Source organism: Suncus etruscus, chromosome 5 (genome assembly GCF_024139225.1).
Source record: "Suncus etruscus isolate mSunEtr1 chromosome 5, mSunEtr1.pri.cur, whole genome shotgun sequence".
In the NCBI taxonomy this organism is placed as follows: domain Eukaryota; kingdom Metazoa; phylum Chordata; class Mammalia; order Eulipotyphla; family Soricidae; genus Suncus; species Suncus etruscus.
Genome location: NC_064852.1, coordinates 76,601,715 through 76,620,855, shown reverse-complemented (window position 1 = coordinate 76,620,855; position 19,141 = coordinate 76,601,715). Strand labels below are relative to the sequence as shown.

The window sequence follows — 19,141 nt, the reverse complement described above, 5'->3', positions numbered from 1 at the left end:
GAATTGAAGCAGAGCTCCTTGTCATTCATAAGTTTCTGCTGTAATTTATTTGAGTGGCACTACTCGTTTTCTTTTTTCCCCGAAGCAAAAATAATACAGTGATGCACAGTTTGGCTGCTCAGACTGATTGACATTGAATAAATTGTCTCGGAGTAAGATGAAAATGTAAATTTTTTTGAAGAAAATGGTAATATAAAAGCCCCTGTGTTTCCTTTTTTCTTTTAAATTGCAGTTTGCAAATACAGCATCCTAAATCACATTTTTTTCTGCTTGTCACAAAAGAATCCATTAGTTTGGCCCCATGTCAGAATCTTAATCCAGCCTAGACTGTCTATGTAAATTCACCACTGAATAGTCAACCTGTTACTTTTCATAAACTAACCCAATACTATGTACCTATGTCTTAATATCACAATATTAACCTGTGTGATAGATTAATACTTGTGTCATTTTCAGATTTATATTATGTTTCTAAATAGTGATACACTTATATTCACACCAACTATATATATCATCAATTTTATAATACATAATCAATTTTAGTTCTTCTATAGCCCCATCCACACCCCAATACTTCCCAAATTTTTCATAGTGAATCTCAGACACTGTATTATTTCATCTATAAATATTTTAGTATTGTCTCTAAAATTATTATTTTATATTTTTATATATTTTATATAAAATATATAATATATATAAAATATATTATAATTATAATTATTAAGAACCATGAATATAAAGTAACACACCTCAAAGTGATTAATGATAATTTAACAACACCAAAAGTCAAAACTGAAGGATTTTTAAAAATATTATAACAATTAAGACAAACATACTGCATATGTTTGTCATTGCAGTTATTATTACATATATTTGTATATTTGTATATATTATTATACATATATATGTAATTATATATTATATATAATTGTTATTGAAGTTATTATTCTTTGTAGTTATATTTTTATTTTATTTTCAATAATATCTTTATTTAAAGTCCATGATTACAAACACAGTAATTATCTTTTTTAAAGGGTAGTTTAGGTCTCTCCTGAGTCCTTTAAATATAATATGAATTGTCTTTAATACCTTCCTTTTTATCAGTATTACAACATGTATATTTTTGCTCTAGTGATCTAGAACTATCCATTTCATTAAAGAAAATCATTCATCTAAATGAGAAAAGTATTACTTCACTATCACAATATGAGCATATGAATGATCTTTATAGTCTATTATTCTCAGCCATTTCCATGTACAGAACTGAAAAGTGTGTGTGTGTGTGTAAAAGGTCAGCTTCTTCAGTTCAAAGTCTTACATTCAATTCAAATTCACAACTATTAACTTTTCCTTAACTTGTCATATATCTGCATTTTCTTTGCGTAAAAACATAAGGAAATTCTGCCTTTTTCTCCTAAAGCAAAAACAAACAAGAAATTGGAAGTTCATGGTCTAAGGGCAGTAACTATTCAGGTAAAACAGGAAACTTAGTCTTGATTCCTATTAATTAATGCCATTAATTAAAGGGAAGATGATAAATAAGGCCTTTCCTATTTGGGGAGTAGTTAACACATTAACAATTAAAATGTCCTTTGTTATTAGATTTAAAGATTCATTACAGGGAGCTGGAGTGCTTTACAGGACACAGCAGTTGAGCATTTGCCTTGCATTTGGGCCATCGAGGACAGACCCAGGTTCATTATTCGGCATCCTAAATGGTCCCCCAAACCTGCCAGGAGCGTTTTCTGAGCACAGAGCCAGCAGTAACCCCTGAGCATCACCGGGTGTGCCCCCCAGCCCCAGAAAAGATTCATTATATATGGAAGCTACATTATGGTAAAAGAAAATATGTGAGTTCATCTTTGTGAAACAAGCTTTCTTAAGTTAAAATGATATGTCATAAGTGTCTGAACAGAGAAGACACACTTTCTGATTTCCATGTTGCCTCTATCCATAACTTAGACATGAGATAAAAGTTTTGTTTCCTGGGCCGGCTTGGTGGCTTTAGAGGTAAGGTGCCTGCCCTGCCTGCGCTAGCCTAGGATGGACTGCAGTTTGATCCCCTGGCATCCCATATGGTCCCCCAAACCAGGAGCGACTTCTGAGCGCATAGTCAGGAGTAACCCCTAAGTGTCACTGGGGTGGCCCAAAAAAAAAAAAAAAAAAAAAAAGAAAGTTTTGTTTCTAGATAGATACCACTGCAGAAAAGATGTGTTCTACCACAGGACACTTTTGATACAAATCCGAGGCAAATTGTCCCAAGTCAATGGAATCCTTCTGTCAGTAAGAAGGAAAATTGGGGTCTTGGTAGAATAGGTTAGATCTGTTTTCTTAAAGTACTTCATATACACATAATGAGGAGAACTCTTTGGCAGGTGGCCAGAAGGTGAGCTGATTGTAATACTCAGGGGAGTACTGGTATGCACTTTTACAAAAGTGAGAACTAAGCTGGTTGCCTTTCAGATATTACCTTATTCTTTCATAATCCTATAATTATCGTATGATGTAAAGTGTAGCAATAGGGCATCTTCAAAGAAATGCTGTGGCTATACAAAGAAAAATGACCAGAGGAATGGGGGTTGCTCTGTGGAAATTCTGAGGTGTAATTTAAATCATCCACTCAAAATATACTGAATGCCCTTATATTATCTTATACTTGACCACATAGAGCTAGTTTCAAATTTGGATCAAATCATGACTCCCTGTGTGAACTTAGGAACTGACTAAGTCTCTGTGCTGCAGTGTTTCCATCAGAAAACTAAACATTAACATCTGACTCTGAGTTGTTTTCTTATTTTTTAATTAAAAACCATTCCCCATTCCCTTTGTTGCTACTGGTGCCATTTCAATGACCAGAGTACTCTTGTATACACTTGCTTGCCATGTACCAAAGAGCACACAAATAGTTGTGGTGCCGGGGATACCAATAGTACCGTATTTCCGGCGTATAAGACGACTTTTGAAACAAAAAAAAGTCAACCGAAAATCGGGGGTCCTCTAATATGCCGAGTATAACCCGAAAAATGTTTCAATATGACGCTAAACGAAAACTGTCTGAATATTGCTACAAAACGAATTTTCCAACTAGATCCTGCACCAATCACTGCCAGGCTGCTCCAACCGCCTCTCAGCCAATCCAAGCAGGCTTTTTATGCATGCAAATTATACAGTGTTCTGTACCCATATCTACACTGTAAAAAGCCTGCTCAGATTGGCCAGAGTCAGAGAGGAAGTCTATCACAGCATAACCTTTGAACCTTTGCTTGTTGTGACTGGCTCACTGTGGTACATACAGTTGCAGCACAGGAACATTCTGTCTTACACAGCGAATATAGGCCTAAACCTATGTTTAACTATAAAATTAGGGGGTCATCTTATACACCCGGTAGTCTTATACGCCAGAAAATACGGTACTTGGTATGCACTGCCAAGAATCACTCACAACTTTACTCATGCCAGACAGGCACTCTACCACTGCACCACTTCCCCAGACCTCCGAGAGTTTGTTTGTTTTAGTTTAATAGGGAAAACAATAAAAATAAATACATGATGGGGCCGGAGAGATAGCATGGAGGTAGGGTGTTTGCTTTCATGCAGAAGGTCATTGGTTCGAATCCCGCATCCCATATGGTCCCCCGAGCCTGCCAGGAGTGATTTCTGAGCGTGGAGCCAGGAGTAGCCCCTGAGCACTGCCGAGTGTGACCCAAAAACCAAGACCAAAAAGATGCTTTGCACTCATGAATGTCCACTAGGTTGCCCTATTTATTAACTTCACTTTTCTCCTTGAAGAAGCAGAAGCAAGAGAAGAGTAGGGTGAAGGTCAGAGAGGTAAGGATTTGACTTTTCTGCAAGATTGGAAAAATAACTAGCAGACTCAAGTTAAAATCATTGTCTAGTAGAGTATCTGAGGCACAGTTCTAGATTCTCCCTGTCCTAAGGCCACAAATAATTTTTTTCGGTTTGGAGGCATTTGCTTTGGGAGGTGAAAGACAACAGCTTTTCCAGCTCAGTTCATTTTACATAGGTAAGTTGTTTTGCTAAATGGAGATGGGAATTTCTTGATCAGTTGAGAATGTTCCCATTCATGATTGATAATAATAGTAATGGAGATTAGAAAGAGAGCATGTTGATGCTGGATCGATAACACAGTAAAGCATTTGTTTTGCACACAGTCAAACAAAGTTTGATCCCTGGCATCCCATATGGTCCCCCAAGGCTGCCAGGAATGATTTCTGAGCCCACAGCTAGAAGTAATCCCTGAGCGAGAGAGAGAGAGAGAGAGAGAGAGAGAGAGAGAGAGAGAGAGAGAGAGAGAGAGAAGAAGAAGAAGAAGGAGGAGGAGTAGAAGGTGGTGGTGGTGATGGAGGAGGAGGAGAAGGGAAGAAGAAGGAGGAGGAGGAGAAGGGAAGAAGAAGGAGGAGAAGGAAGAGGAGGAAGGGAGGAGGAGGAGGAGGAGGGAGGAGGGAAGAAGAAAAGAGAGTCTGCAGCTAAGAAGAAGCAGTTTAGATGTGAGGTTAGCACTAAAGAATAGAATGTGTTTTTCCTTCCAATGGGAAATGAGTTATCAAATTTGCAAACAGTTTCTCTGGGAGAAAAACTATTTTTGCTCTTTCCCATACCCTCGTCTTATTATTTGGCCTTGCAAACACCCTACAATATAGGTTTGTAAATTCCATTTATATCTTCCTTAGCCCAGACTCCCTTTATTACACCACTTTACTGCTTCTTTGAGGCTGAGACTCTAAAATTTGGGTCAAATATTCCATTAAGTTAACCACTTTAGAATACCAATAACACTCCTGCAGCACTTTTCATCTTCATAGCAGTTCACAAACATCTCCTTCTTCACTAATGAAGATGAGTGGAATATCTATAGTGTCTAAAACCAAAGCTATTTAATCATTGTCTGATGTGTAAAAGTAAGACAAAATGCAAGACCAACAAAAAAGTATATTGCATTTTAAACTTGCTGATTCTAGCCTTTTAAAAAAAAATTCTTTGAACATGCAAGCAGATCTCATACCGCAAAATCTCAGCTTTTAGAATGAAAGCAGTCACAATAAGAGCAATAGTAATGACTTAGGAGATATTTCAGCCCTTCCTATCTATCAGAGTGTTTTTAACACATTATTTTATTTGATCTTCATGACAAAAAGTGAATATTATTCCTATTATTTTAGTCAGGTTTTTTTTTCATGCTTGTGATGAAGCTGTTTCAGTTTTAAATTAAGAAATAATTGTACTGGTACTAGAACCCCATAACTCAGACTCAAGTCAAATTGTGATGGAAAAGTAAGGATGCAACAGTGAGGCAGAAGTATATGCCACTCTTTCTCTTCCAACCAGAAAACTCCGTTTATGTATTTCATTTGGAGCCTCCAAGTGAATTTCCAAAGTTTTATTTCATTAGACTTTCACTGCACAGAACATGTCACATCCTCTCTCATCTATGATACAGCTCAATTGTTGCTGCACGTCAAAGTCATACTCTACAGAACTGCAAAGCTCCATTCATGGCAGGAGCAGTTACATGCTTACTCTCGCTTTCCTGTTGACCTCCATGCTTCCTTCTTTAACTCAAAATGGCAGTCCTAATCAACAGAACCAACTAAAAATCTTTATACAGACCAATACCTCTTGACTTCTCTGTCATAGTAATTATATGTCTTAATTTAGTCCATCTTTTACATCTTTTCTGTGTCTCATTGATGTAACAATGCATACACACACAGTTAATAGCTTCATATGGATGAGGACTGTCTTATCACTTGTGTCTAACCCATTACAAGCCCTTCATCTTTATTTCCTTATATTTTCTCCCTCTTTTACATTCCTTAATGAAAGTCTCTGTAAGTCTTCCTCTGCTCTTTTTTCTTTGTTCTTACACTCATTTTCCCTCTCTTTTGTCTTTCTGTTAGCATAATACTAAGAAAACATTGCTAACCAGGATAATGCCAGTTAATCTTCATCTGCAAAAAATGTAATCTGGTTCTTCTGAATGAAAATGAAGAAACATAAATATCTCTTATCTAGTGGCAATATTTTAAAACATAACTTAAAATTGCCTTATGTCTTTAGAGGTTCCATCCATAATTACTTGCCTTTTTAAAAATAAATTATGCCCTGGAAATTCTTCTCATGTTATCCCTCCTCAATTTCTTTCAAATGTCACTTCCTTGGCATCCTTTATTAATATAGCCAATTCCTTAATGTTTTTGAAATATCCCCATAGGAATTGGAGCACACTTTACTATTGTACTCCAGACTGTTTATTGCAATTAATTGCTTATTCAGTATCTGAGGTCTCACACTAAACTATAAATTGAATTTTATTTTATTTTATTTTATTTTCTTCTATCACGTATAGATAAACCCTAGATTAGTATATTATATATGAGAATTTTTGTTATTGATATTGAGTGTTGATTTAATTGAATTGTCATCCTGGAGTCAAAACATGTATTCTTACATACTTTTAATACTCTTTGGAATTAGACTGTTTTCTACTCCTATTTTCCACTGGAATTCAAAGTAGATACATATTTTAAAGTTATATGAGGGGCTCTATAAATTTGATGACAAACTTGAGATTCTGAACTCAACTTGAATTTCCATAAAAGAATATGTGTCATATTTTAAATATTCAAATGTGTACTGAAGAATAAAATGAAGGTTTGTTGCTAATCAGCATTTTTTCCATTTTTCTAGGTGTCTTTCTCTATTCCAATCTCCAGGACTCACTTCATTCTCTCTATTCCACATAGTTTCTATTCTGATCATCTATAATATATCTTAATGTCTACCTTGAATTCACCACTTATTTCCCCTGCTGAGTCTTTTATTTTCTGAAGATAAATACTGCATGTTTTCACTGGTTCCTCACAATGAGGCCTAATACACAGCATGCAGAGTAGGTGCTCAATAAATGGTGAATTAAAATTTTATTTTCACCTCAAAAACTCAGTAATTGAAAGTAAAGGGAAATTAGCTTGGATTAGATAACAGGGGACATTTTTGGAAACTTAACTGGAGCAGCTGTGAGTTTCCCATCCTTTACTATCTGAGCTCAATATGTTCCCAGTTCAGGTTTAGGTCTCACTTTTCTCATTCATTTTTTAAAGTTTCCTCTGCAGAGATTAGGAGACATGGAATTGCATCCATGAAATATCTCTTTTCACCTTTATTGTTCTTGTTTAGTCACCACTTTATAAGATGTCAATATTTCAACACACTGAAGAGCTCTTTCAATAAAGAAAAAGATCTGATGATTGCATGGTAATCTCATGGTTTTCTGCTTACAGGCTCCAGTGGTGGCTGTGTTGTCATGCGAGGAAGCAGTTCTCCTGGTTTCTGGGAAGTGAAAGATTGTAGAAACTTTAAGGCAATGTCTGTGTGTAAGCAGCCAGTGAAATATCAGAAGAAACCTGAAGTTGAATTAAAATTGCCATTTTATCCCTGCTATTTAGACTGGGAGTCAGAACCTGGACTTGATAATTGCTTCAAGGTAATGCCAATGGGCATTCATTCCTAATGGGACTAATATAATTTTAATTTGATTCTTGTATTCCAAACTCCTTTAAACAAGAACAATGCTAAGAAACCACAAGAACTTAATTAATATTTCCTGTCTCTATACTCTTGGTTATATTCCAAAATATTTTAGGCAAAAACATTGTGAGATTCCAGGGACATTGAAATTTTTCTCATAAAGCATATCAAAGTCCCAGTCCAAACTATTTGTATTGTCCTTAATGTATATATCAAATGAACAAAGCAAGACGTTCATGAGGCATTCAAAGAATACTAGTCTGCATCATTTGTAGCCAGGTAAATAAAGTCCTTATTATGAGTCCAGGTCAATCGATGCTAAGGATAAGTTTTGCAACTTACCATATACCTAAAGATCAAACAAATTAAATATATACAAGTGTGTATAAGTGTGTATAATGTATATGAAAATAAATGTCTGCTTGCAAATTTATTTAAGGAAATGTCTACATGCAAATTAACTTTAAATTCCAGCTTTAAAATAAATATCTACAATCTCATTGCCATAAAAGAAATTTTGAAATAGGATATTTCAGTTTATTGTTTTGTATTTAGTTTATTTTAGGAACTTTGAAAATCTTAGAGGAAAGGCCATTGCCACATGGGCACAAGAACCCAGTGAAATAACTTCTATCTTTAAAATACTGCACTCTGGTACATGTTATTAAGTACTTATGGATGCATAATAGGATTTGAAGTGACTCCAAGTAATAAGTTAAGCTTTGGCAATTAGTAAACTAAAGCAGACTAGATAAAATAATTTTCCTAATATTACATTCATTATTGATAGAATTGGAATAATTCCCAGGTCTTGAGACTACTAATCTAGTGCAGTTTTTAACGTCTTCATTTTGGCTTTTTGTTTGAGAGACCTGACTCTGAATATTGATCACTTTCAGTGAAACTCAAAGTGTCCATGTGGTGCTGGGACTAAACCTGGGCCTCCTTTGAGCTATCTCTTTGCTTCTTAATTCTGTGCCTTTTTTTCTGTGTTTCACCCTAATGTATCAACAGGTATATGCTGTGGTGTACATGCTAGTAGAATTTATGAATTTCATTTAAAGTGATTCAAAATAAGTTTCCATAGGAAGCAAAATTTTACATATAATTTAAAAGATGGAAAGGCTGTGCTATGGTCTGCACAACTGAGAACTTTTTCATTCTGGGCTTAGCAAGTCAGAGCCCGGTGAATGTTGGCTGTAGTGTGACTCTGGCATCAGGTTCAGTGTTAGTCAATGAAAAATAAAGACCCAGGATCTAGATCTCTAGGTTCTTAATTCCCTCATCATGGACTCTAAATAAACTCAGAAACCTTCTTCCTGGGGCCGGAGAAATAGCATGGAGGTAGGGTATTTGCCTTGCATGCAGAAGGACATGGTTCAAATCCCGTCATCCCATATGGACCCCGGGCCTGCCAGGGGCGATTTCTGAGTGCAGAGCCAGGAGTACCCCCTGAGTGCTGCTGGGTGTGACCAAAAAAACCAAAAACATAAAATAAACAAAAAGATGTTTGCAAAAACCTTCTTCCCAAGTCAGTGAAGGCAGCTGAAAAATAGCAAAGAATTTAGATACAGCTACAACCCAAAGACCTTAGAACTCACTTGCCCTAAGACCCAGGTGTCATTTATTACTATTACTCAACCAGCTTTATGATCATTCAAACAATTCCAATACGCCTGATGTCTGGGGCAATGGGAAGTCATGAATTTTCGAAGCAAAGAGCACTGTGTTGAATTATAACCCTGCTAGTTTTTAGCTGTAATATTTGAAATATATAAAGTCTTTGAGCCTGAATCTCATCATCAATTGTGATTTATTAAAGGAAAAGTATATATCAATAACTGACAATTCAGAGTTGCCAAATGAGAGTCCTCAGGAATTCATTTAGAAAATTGAGTTATCTATATCCATCTCTTGAGTTTGTTCTGAGAAAAAAACTAAAACAAAATTTAAAAAATTTTAGAAAACAATAATTTTAAATGAGTCAGTATAGTCTAATTCAATAAATGTGATTTCTCAGTATTGCGTCAGATTCTTATTATAAGATAATGACAGCAAGTATATAACTGACATTTCCCTATCTTGAATTTAAAATCCGTGACATGTAAAGAAATTATTTTTCTTTCACTATACAGGTATTTCATAGTGAAAAAATCCTGATGAAAAGAACATGGAGAGAAGCTGAGGCATTTTGTGAAGAATTTGGAGCTCATCTCGCAAGTTTTGCTCATGTTGAGGAAGAAAATTTTGTAAACAAACTTTTGCATTCAAGATTTAATCGGTAAATATTGGTTAATTTTGAAACATCACAGTTAAAATATCTGGTCTCCCAGTAACTGTTAACTGTTCCTTAGGTCAGGAGACAGATAACAAAAGTCTTGCTGACTTTCAGCAAAGGACAAACATCTATGGGCACTTTGAAACTTCAGTCTGGAAGACATAGACCTATAAACAGCTGGGTTTGGATAAGAAAACAAAAGGTGGCATATTCCACAGTTAGGTTTACTTTTAAAAAATGAGGTTTTCCAGCAGTGCAGGTCTGATAGGTGGAAAGATTGTCAAGCAATGAATAGTTGTAGTTCTAGCCTAACTGGTCCTTTATACACAAAAGTTTTGTTTTATTTGAGGCAGCAGGTTTCTCTGGACTTTACCTTGCAGGAATTACTCGATATGCCTGTTAGCTAAACTTCTACAGCCTCCAGATCATTAGGTTTTGACTCATATTTATGATGGCTATGCTTTTGACTACTTTATGTTGTCATAGGTGAATATTCAAAATATTGCTTTAAAATCTTAAATATTGGCATATCCTGATTCTGGAGTCACCTGCATTTCAACTTAGCATGTACAATTCCTTTCTTTTCCTTTGTGGGGTAATTTCAGTTCTCTTTCTTTTAAGAGCAGTTCACATTCTCTCTTGAATTCTCTGAATAAAAATTGACTTCAAAAATACATAAATAAACTCAAATATTGGTTGTAAACCTAACACAGCCTTCCTGTCTCATTAGAAATTGTCAAACCAAAATTTTCTGCAACTGATGAAAAGTTCAGGTGGCTCCCTAGTTAGTTGAGTTGTTAGCTTGGTGTGGGGCTACTGCTCTGAGGGAGATACAAACATTTCTTCACTGTTTGAAACTATAGTTTTATTGATGATTTTAGCTCCTTGCAAAACATACTTTCAACGTTTAAAATTTGCTTATGGGAAAACTTCCACATGCACACTGCTTCCAACTTTGCTACAAGATCGAATATCATTATAGCATATTCATTTTAGAAAGTTGAAAGTTTTCTTTCCAGTACTTTCTCATTGAATTTATTACTAAGAAACTACCAAAGTATTGATCACAATACTTATCACAAAAGCTATGTATGTTTTTTCTTTTTGCCCAGACTGCCAAGGAATTCAATCAAATTTGATGCTTATTCATTGCAATTAAAGCAATTCTCATTATGAACATACATTTTTGTTCCATTGTATTTCTCTCCCATGTCTAGTATATTAATCAAGCATATATTTGTGTGCTTACTTCAAAATTGCATAATTGTGGCTGAATAAATAGTACAGCAGGTAGGGTGCTGTTTATCTTTCACACAACCATGCGGGTTCAATTTCTTTCAGTGAATATCATTGAGCACCTCCAGAAATGATCCCTGAGCACAGAGTCAGGAATAAACCCTGAGTATTACTGGGTGTGACCCAAAAAAACAAAAACATTAAAACTAAGTAAAATTTTCTAATGTTCGAAAATTGATGATGAGACTATAAATACTAGATTATTTTCTAGACACTAGTCTATAGCAGGAAAAATATAGAGCAATGAATTCAGTGAGGAAAGGAATAAAAAGTCCTCAGTGCAGAAGGTAATAGCATGGCTCTCCAGCGGGGGCCCCCAGAGCTGCATACGCCTGGCTGCATCTTTAGGCAGCAAACTACCTCCCCACAACCTTGGATGTAACATTTAACCACAGCAGCATCCAAGAAGCACCAGCAATCTGCTGGATTTTCAAAGGCATATTTTGCTTTTATTTGTTCATTTAGGCAAAGATGCTCAAAGATCGAAGGGAATGTTTTAGAGCATGCTTTCCATGCTGCTCCAAGGAAAAGAAAGCATCTGTCATGAATTCTGAATCTTTTAAATCCTTAATTCTTCAAATTTATTCTTAGAAAATGATCTTAGTTGGCTGGTTCATGGTACAATTAAACTTTATTGCTTGATTTGTTGAGTGTTCTGTGGTTTGATGTATTTTCCTCAACCAAATAAGAGGAAAGATGGTTCTTGGTCGGCTTCTTGCCAAGCAGAACTCAGCAGTGACTTCAGAAGTCAGTCTCCCATGTCTCACACTGATTGACTTCAAAATCGTTTACTTGAAAATCTGGGGAGGGTGCACCTCTTTTTAAATTAGGTGGTGTTGTATTAGCCTCCAGACCATTTGACAAGTTAAAATCTCATATGATATAAATAGTTCTGTAAAATGGTAAATAAGCAGAGCCTCCTCTAGGGAAGAGATGCTCCAGGAGCTCTTATCCTCATTGAAGTGGTAGCCATCCCTGACCACAGGAGAAAACTGGGCTTGCCATATGGGATGATTTGTGCCCTAACTGCATCTCTGATGACCACACAATATGACAAGAGAAATAGGCAGTGAGGCTAACTCCCAATGCGGCACCAATGTAAGCTCAGTCCAGGAAATGTGTTCTTATATCTTGTGCATAATGTGAATTCAATAGAAAAAGGCAAGTGGTTTTTTTTTTTTTTGGTTTGTTTTCTTTTTTTTACAGAACAGAAGAAAGGCAGTTCTGGATTGGTTTTAATAAAAGAAACCCACTGAATGCCGGCTCTTGGAAGTGGTCAGATAGAACCCCAGTAAGTTTTTCCAAACTGTAGTAAAGGAAATGAATTCAAAACAGGCAGCCCCAAAACCATGTAGTAAACCTATTGTGAGGGCTTTGAAATAATGACTGCCTTTCCCATGCCTCCCAGCCAAATAAAAACCAACCCATGACCTTGGAACCAATTTTATTATTTTTTCAATATTATGCAAGACCTTTGCAAGGCAAATGGCTCTAAAGTCAGCTGTAGAACCTACTGAAAAAGACTCAAAATCTCCAAAAGGAGCCCACAGTGAAGAAACTTCATCAGGGAAGCAACGGTTTTTTAATATAAAACCAGACATCCTCTATCCCACATTCACTTTCCTGACTAGCACCCGAGAATGGGCATGTAAGGCCGTAGGCTGTGGCGGCATGAAAAGAACCCTTTTCAGTGTATCTCATGCTAAAGGAACAGAAAGGCCAGTCTTAGAAATAGCACCTTTTTTATTAGACATGGAAGGGAAAAAAATGACTTATTTTTCATTCAGTCTCATGCTTGTTCTGAAATCTTTGTGAAGGAAAGGAAACTCACTGTTACATTATGTTGCCAATTCAAATAGGCATTCTGTTGCCTTCCCCAAGATGATGAGGGTGGTGGGTGATGGATACAGTGTCAGATAGAAAAGGGACCCCTCTGTGCACCAGGAGGGCAGCTGGAGCCTTCAAAGAGCATTTAATGCAGCTTCTCACAATGAATTACAAATTTACAAAGAGATTTATAATTATGCTTTAGGTGTACAGTACTCCCAGCATCAATCTCTTCACCAGTGTCCACTACCCTCCATCAATGGCCACAGTTTCTTTCCCATCCTCCTACCTCAATAGTAAGCACTTTTCCCCTACCCCTTTGCCCTAGTGTTCCCTTCCCTAACTTATCCCCCACAATCTCACAACACTGGTCAGCTTTCTACAGAAGAGCAGTTCTCCTGCTCTTTGTTTTTACTGCTATTTGGCATTTGATATCCCATATGAAGTTTCTTTATATCACACATATAAAAGAGATCATTCTGAGTCTCTTCTTAGGCAGCTTCTTTATTTTTTAAATCATAAATTAAGTACCAAACTGAGCTAAATACACTCATTTCATCTTTAAGAAAATGATTCACTGCAGTTGATATGAAGATGATTGAATTATTTGCCTAACATAGTACATAGGAGAGCCAGGATTTATGCATCAATAATCTAGCTACAACGTCACAAAATTAGAGTATCTCCTACTGGGCAAACTATCCATAGTCAAACTTTGAAAATGTAAAAATCAACAGAGAAAAGAAATGTCTCCACACACATGGCAAAAATTGTTGAGAATTGTGGAAAAGTTAACCTTCAAGTGGGAACAAAAGCAGTAAAAACATGCTAGTTTTATTTTTAATTATATTTAGACACCATAAATTGGCAAAGTTATTCATGAAAGTTTCAGACATACAATGTTTCAGTACCAACTCTTTTAGTCCACTTCCCTACACTAATTCCCTGTTCCTGTCTCTATGCTTCTTTCTTTCTTATAAGTTTTTGTACTATTGTTTATAGTACTGTTACTGATAGTGTATCATGCATAATACTTCATTTAATTATTTCTAAACCAGTATTGCTTCTTTGAAAAAAAGCTTCAAAACCAGAGAGCAGAAAATAAGATCTCAGAAATCTCCCAGTTTCTCCACCTACTTTACTGATTATTAAGTTAAGATCTAGAAAGCAAAAGCAGTGTAAGAGGGCCCTAAGTAATCTTTATCTATTTTAGACTTGCAAATTGATTCTGTCCTGGCAGTAGACTAGCAGTTTTCAACCTTTCTTTACTTGTCGCCCTGCATCAGTCTGTGGATAGCTGGTTTAAAATCGCTATCTAAGAGGAAATCACTACCACATAGCACAGTGGCCATTTAATGTCAACATGATACTTATAAATTAAACTGGGCTTATGTCAAAATCGAATGCTCTAATTTTTTTACTAAAACAAATTCATTATTAATAAAAAAAAAAAAAGGAATGGAGCATTTGGTTCAAAATAGATGAGATAGGAACATGAACCACTGCATTTCCCACCACAGCCCCTTAGACAAAACGAATAATCCAACATCTTTTAAAACTTCATGAAGCCATATTCACACATCTCTGCAGCTCTTCCAGTTGTGTCTTAGGGTTAGGGGACCGCATTTTGAATCTTTTAAAACTTTATGTGGGGACCATCATTGAGAAATAATGAACTTCATCTTCTGCAGGTTGTCTCTTCATTTTTAGACAATTCTAATTTTGAAGAAGATGCAAGAAATTGTGCTGTTTATAAGGCAAATAAAACACTTCTGCCCATGCATTGTGGTTCTAAACATGAATGGATATGCAAACTTCCAAGAGGTAAAAAATCTAATGAGATTTTCACTTGTTTTTGTTCTGCAACCAATATTCCCAAAAGGAGAAACAATTGAATCTAAATTTTATGCACCATTTGGGGCCAGAGAAGAGTATAGTGAGAAGGGTCCTTGCCTTAATGACTTGGATTCAATCCCTGACACTTGCCTTGAGCCCTTACCAGGAGTTATCCCTGAGTGCAGTGCCAGGAATAAGTCCTGGGCACCACCAGGTGTGGCCCCAAAACAATAAATAAATAAACAAATAAATAAATGAATAAATGAATAAATAAATTTTACACACCTTGGACCACAATACTTTCACCTTTCTAAGGGACTAATTGTACTATTTTAAGGTATAAAGCAGATAATACACTAGATGTGGTATTAAACAGTTGCAATATTTACAATTAATTAATAGTATGTAAGGAGAACAATGGAATAATAACTTTTACAAACTAAAATCTGTCTGTGGCATTATAATCAAACAAACTCAGATGTCAAATTAGAAGTGAGTGTGCCTAAGCAGATGCTTGACTTCACATCCTTCAGAACCAGAGAACTTTGTAACCTTGAGTCTCCTCTTTGAAAACCAATTGCATTCCAAATAGATCAAAGTATAAGTTCTTTTAAATTATTTTTTGTAAATGTCAAGGTATAAAGACAGTGTTTAGAGCTGAAGTAATTTGGAGATGGCCAAGAAATTTAACACTATCATTTGCTTTTTCTTTGCAGATGTAAAACCCAATATTCCATCCTGGTACCAGCATGGTAAGTACTAACCTGGAAATATAATGTGGTTTTAGAGGTAATTATTGCATTTTTACATTCTTTCTGTGTACCTTTCTTTACTTTTATTATACTAGAGTTTATAAATTAACAAAGTAGCATATACATCATTCCAGGATCTTCAAGTACAAGGAAAGGTATCTTACATGAGAAAAACTAAGGAAAGCAAGTCAATTTTATATTCAACTTTGTTTTATATATACATACATGGACATATGTAAATACATACACATTTAATGCCGAGACAGACCAAATTACAACTTGAGGGTAAACATAAACTTTCAGTCTGGATTATATTGCTTACTAATATTGAGATAATTTGTATTATTTCTTTACTTTCAGATGCGCCCTGGCTCTTTCACCATGATGCAGAGTATTTTTTTTATACTTATGCAGCAAAATGGCACTCTACTGAGTTTGCTTGTGCCTGGATGAGGAGTGAAATTCTTACAATTAATTCAGCAAATGAGCAAGAATTCATCCACAGCCAGATAAAAGTGGTAACTTATATACAATTAAGCATGAAAATCTCTGTTTTTTTAACTTGATACCAAGCATTTTTTATTTTGTCAAAATGCTGAAAAGATGTTTGAGAATTGTTTTTACTTCTTATAATAGATAGATAGATAGATAGATAGATAGATAGATAGATAGATAGATAGATAGATAGATAGATAGATAGATGATAAAATAATAGAGAAGTATGTTATGTTGGTAAGTTATTCCATTTCTCTTTTTTCTTTACTAGCAACAAAGGCATATAAATTATTATTATTTTGTGCTTCATTTGTTTCTTCAATACTCGTATTCAGAAACTACTCTCCAGGGTATGGAGTTCTACATTGTTTAAAATGGAGCAAAATGTTTACCGTTCAGTGGCTCAGAGTTCAATTTGGGAAGAAATATCATAGTCAATATAATTAAATAATATATTATAAAACAGACAAATGCATAAGTGCCATGGAGTAAAATGAAACTTATGTAAGTTATAAAAAGTACCTAGGGAGAGAGGAATAAGTGATAGCACAGCAGGTAGGTCATTTCCTTTGTACATGTCCACAGTATTTGCCTTGCATGCAGCCAACCTGGGATTGATCCTTGACATCCATATGTTCTCCTGAGCTTGACCAAGAAAAATTACTGGGAATCACCAGGTGTGACTCCTCCCAACAAAAAGAAGTACCTGGAGGTGAACAGCTGTATTAAATTTTCAATTTCAGTTGCTAGAACATAATAATTTTAATTTTGAATTGCCTCCATATAAAAAACATAGTAATGGTTTTACATTTTTAGTTAAGATGGTAGGTAAAAGGCTAGATTGAATTTTTTGAGACCATGAATAACTAGAAAGTAATGTGCATAATCTGACAGATTCTGGGGAAATAATAGCCTAGAAATAGTTTATTTTCTGGGGATTTTTCCAGTGGGCATTAGATATATGCCAGGCACTATGATATCTATTGAAGATACAAAAAATATCAACAATGCAAAAATGAGATACAATCTCTGCTTTTTAAAGGCTGGAAATAAAATGATGTGAAGTAAAAAGTAAGGGAGCAACAATTTAAGGAGAGATAATTTACTATGAAAGGGAAACAGCCCCAATTTTTTCTAGGAAATATTGAAAGTAAGAAAAGATGTACCATAATTTGACATTATTTTATGATCTTCTAAATCTTTCATATCTTTTAAGTAGGCTATTAAAATTAAACTTGGTAGTAAGAAATCATGATTTTCTAAGAGAAATATCCTCCCTCATAGTTCATGGGAATTCTGTCATCCTATTTGAGGCACCATGAAGGTTAAGACAGAGCAACCACTGTGTTTTGATAAAAAGGCCGAGAAACAGGAGTTCAATGACAACCTCAAGGTCCCCAAGTGACTCAATGATGGATCAACCATTCCAACCAGTAGAACTAGGAGGCTTATCACCCTCCCTGTCCTACAAATGGAAAGTCCAAACCAAAATTATATATATAAATCAATAATAAATATCAACAAATTACATGTCATGATGTCAGAAACATTTGTTGCTTTTGTTGCATAGTCACTCTCCACCTCCCCACAGGCTATTACAAGATCAAGTGCATTTCCACTAAGGCACTGATTTTTGGTTCACACTATGTTAACAATGTCAAACAGTATACTAAATTCAAACTCAATCTTTTAAAAAGACTCTGGTGAGTCTCTCAGTATATTTACAGATAAGGGAGTTAGACTACAGAGTTAGAGCAATTGGTTATTTAGCATCAAACAAAGTGAAGTGAACCCAGGTCATCTGACTTTAAAGTTCCTTTAAAATATCTCTGCTGACATCAGAACAATAGCATGGATAGTGGGGAGAGTGTATACAAGAACACGTGTCTTCATTATATTAATATGCTAATCCTAAAATTCCTTCCAAGATGGCCCAACTCTGTATCTGTCATGAACAATGAATCTTCTTTCCTCACTTTTTTCTTACTTAATCCACTTAATTCAGAATTCCAGGTGATTGGAAAACCTATAGGGATAATGGGATTTCTATCTACAGTATACAAGGAATAAAAAACCCTCCAGATTTAGTAGTTTGAGAAGTTAAACTAGTTGTAATTTCAAACCAGTCAAAAGTGTAAGATTTGTCTAAAAAAATTGCTCGTCAGCCTATGACCTTGATATTTCAGAATTTCCTGTCAGTATGAGTAGTAATAGCTGATTGATTTACTACCACACTGTGCTACATAAGAAAAGTATTGGATAAAGGGACAAGGTCACTGAGGGACAAGGGTTTCAATTTAGGAGGAAGAAAGGCATCCGTTTCTACAGCAGTTCTTATTTCTGCACTATTTGTGGCTGTGTTGGGCACTTTCTGTTAACAAAAGTAGTGATATTTGTGGCAACCATTAATATTTTATAAGTAAAATATACCATTTATAAGAACTTCCTAGTGAACTGATCAGTCTACATGTTTTATTATATTATTCTAGGATGAATGCCAAACAAGTGAAATCACACTGCTTACTTTGTAACTTAACAGTCTTTTTTGTGTGCAGAAAGAACCAGAACAAAGTCATTTCAGTAATTTTAATTTCGGTTGATTTTTTTTCCATACCTGGCAGTACTCTGGCTTTGTGATCAGGAACCACTCCTAAAGGTGCTCAGGGGTACCATATTTGGTGCTAGGGATCTAACCTGATTCAGTCACATGCAAAGCAAGCACCCTATTTACAGTAGTATGAATCCCCTAAATTGTTATTTTAAAAATTACATATGTGTTGTATAGTTTCCCAAAGAAGAATAGTAAGTTAAAGATGTGAACACCAAAAATGACAGTTGATGTGTGGAACTAATTACTGAAAAAGAAATTGATCGTTTTTATAAATCTGAAGCAGTATTTTTAACCAAGTGTTTCCATCTTTTAAAAGTAATTTGTAATATTTTCTCTGAATAACAAAGCTTAAATAGAATACAAAGCTTTGAATAGAGTAAATTTTGAATACTTGTTTTCTGAAATTATTCTTTAAGTTAATAGGAGAAAACAAAAATTTCAAGAACTTAGAAAGTGGTTTGGCAAAAATAAGCTATGTATGAACCACTTAGTCCATTG

General features: G+C 35.3%; 1 protein-coding gene across 1 annotated transcript in view; it reads left to right on the top strand.

Annotated features, from left to right (window-relative positions):
- PLA2R1 (phospholipase A2 receptor 1) overlaps positions 1-19,141 on the top strand; it is a 127,472-nt gene that overhangs the window by 70,919 nt on the left and 37,412 nt on the right. Inside the window, exons 13-18 of the mRNA XM_049772865.1 lie at positions 7,302-7,504; positions 9,684-9,829; positions 12,329-12,413; positions 14,641-14,773; positions 15,502-15,537; positions 15,898-16,055. Of these exons, the coding sequence (XP_049628822.1) occupies positions 7,302-7,504; positions 9,684-9,829; positions 12,329-12,413; positions 14,641-14,773; positions 15,502-15,537; positions 15,898-16,055 (761 nt within the window). The remainder of the gene's footprint in view (positions 1-7,301; positions 7,505-9,683; positions 9,830-12,328; positions 12,414-14,640; positions 14,774-15,501; positions 15,538-15,897; positions 16,056-19,141) is intronic.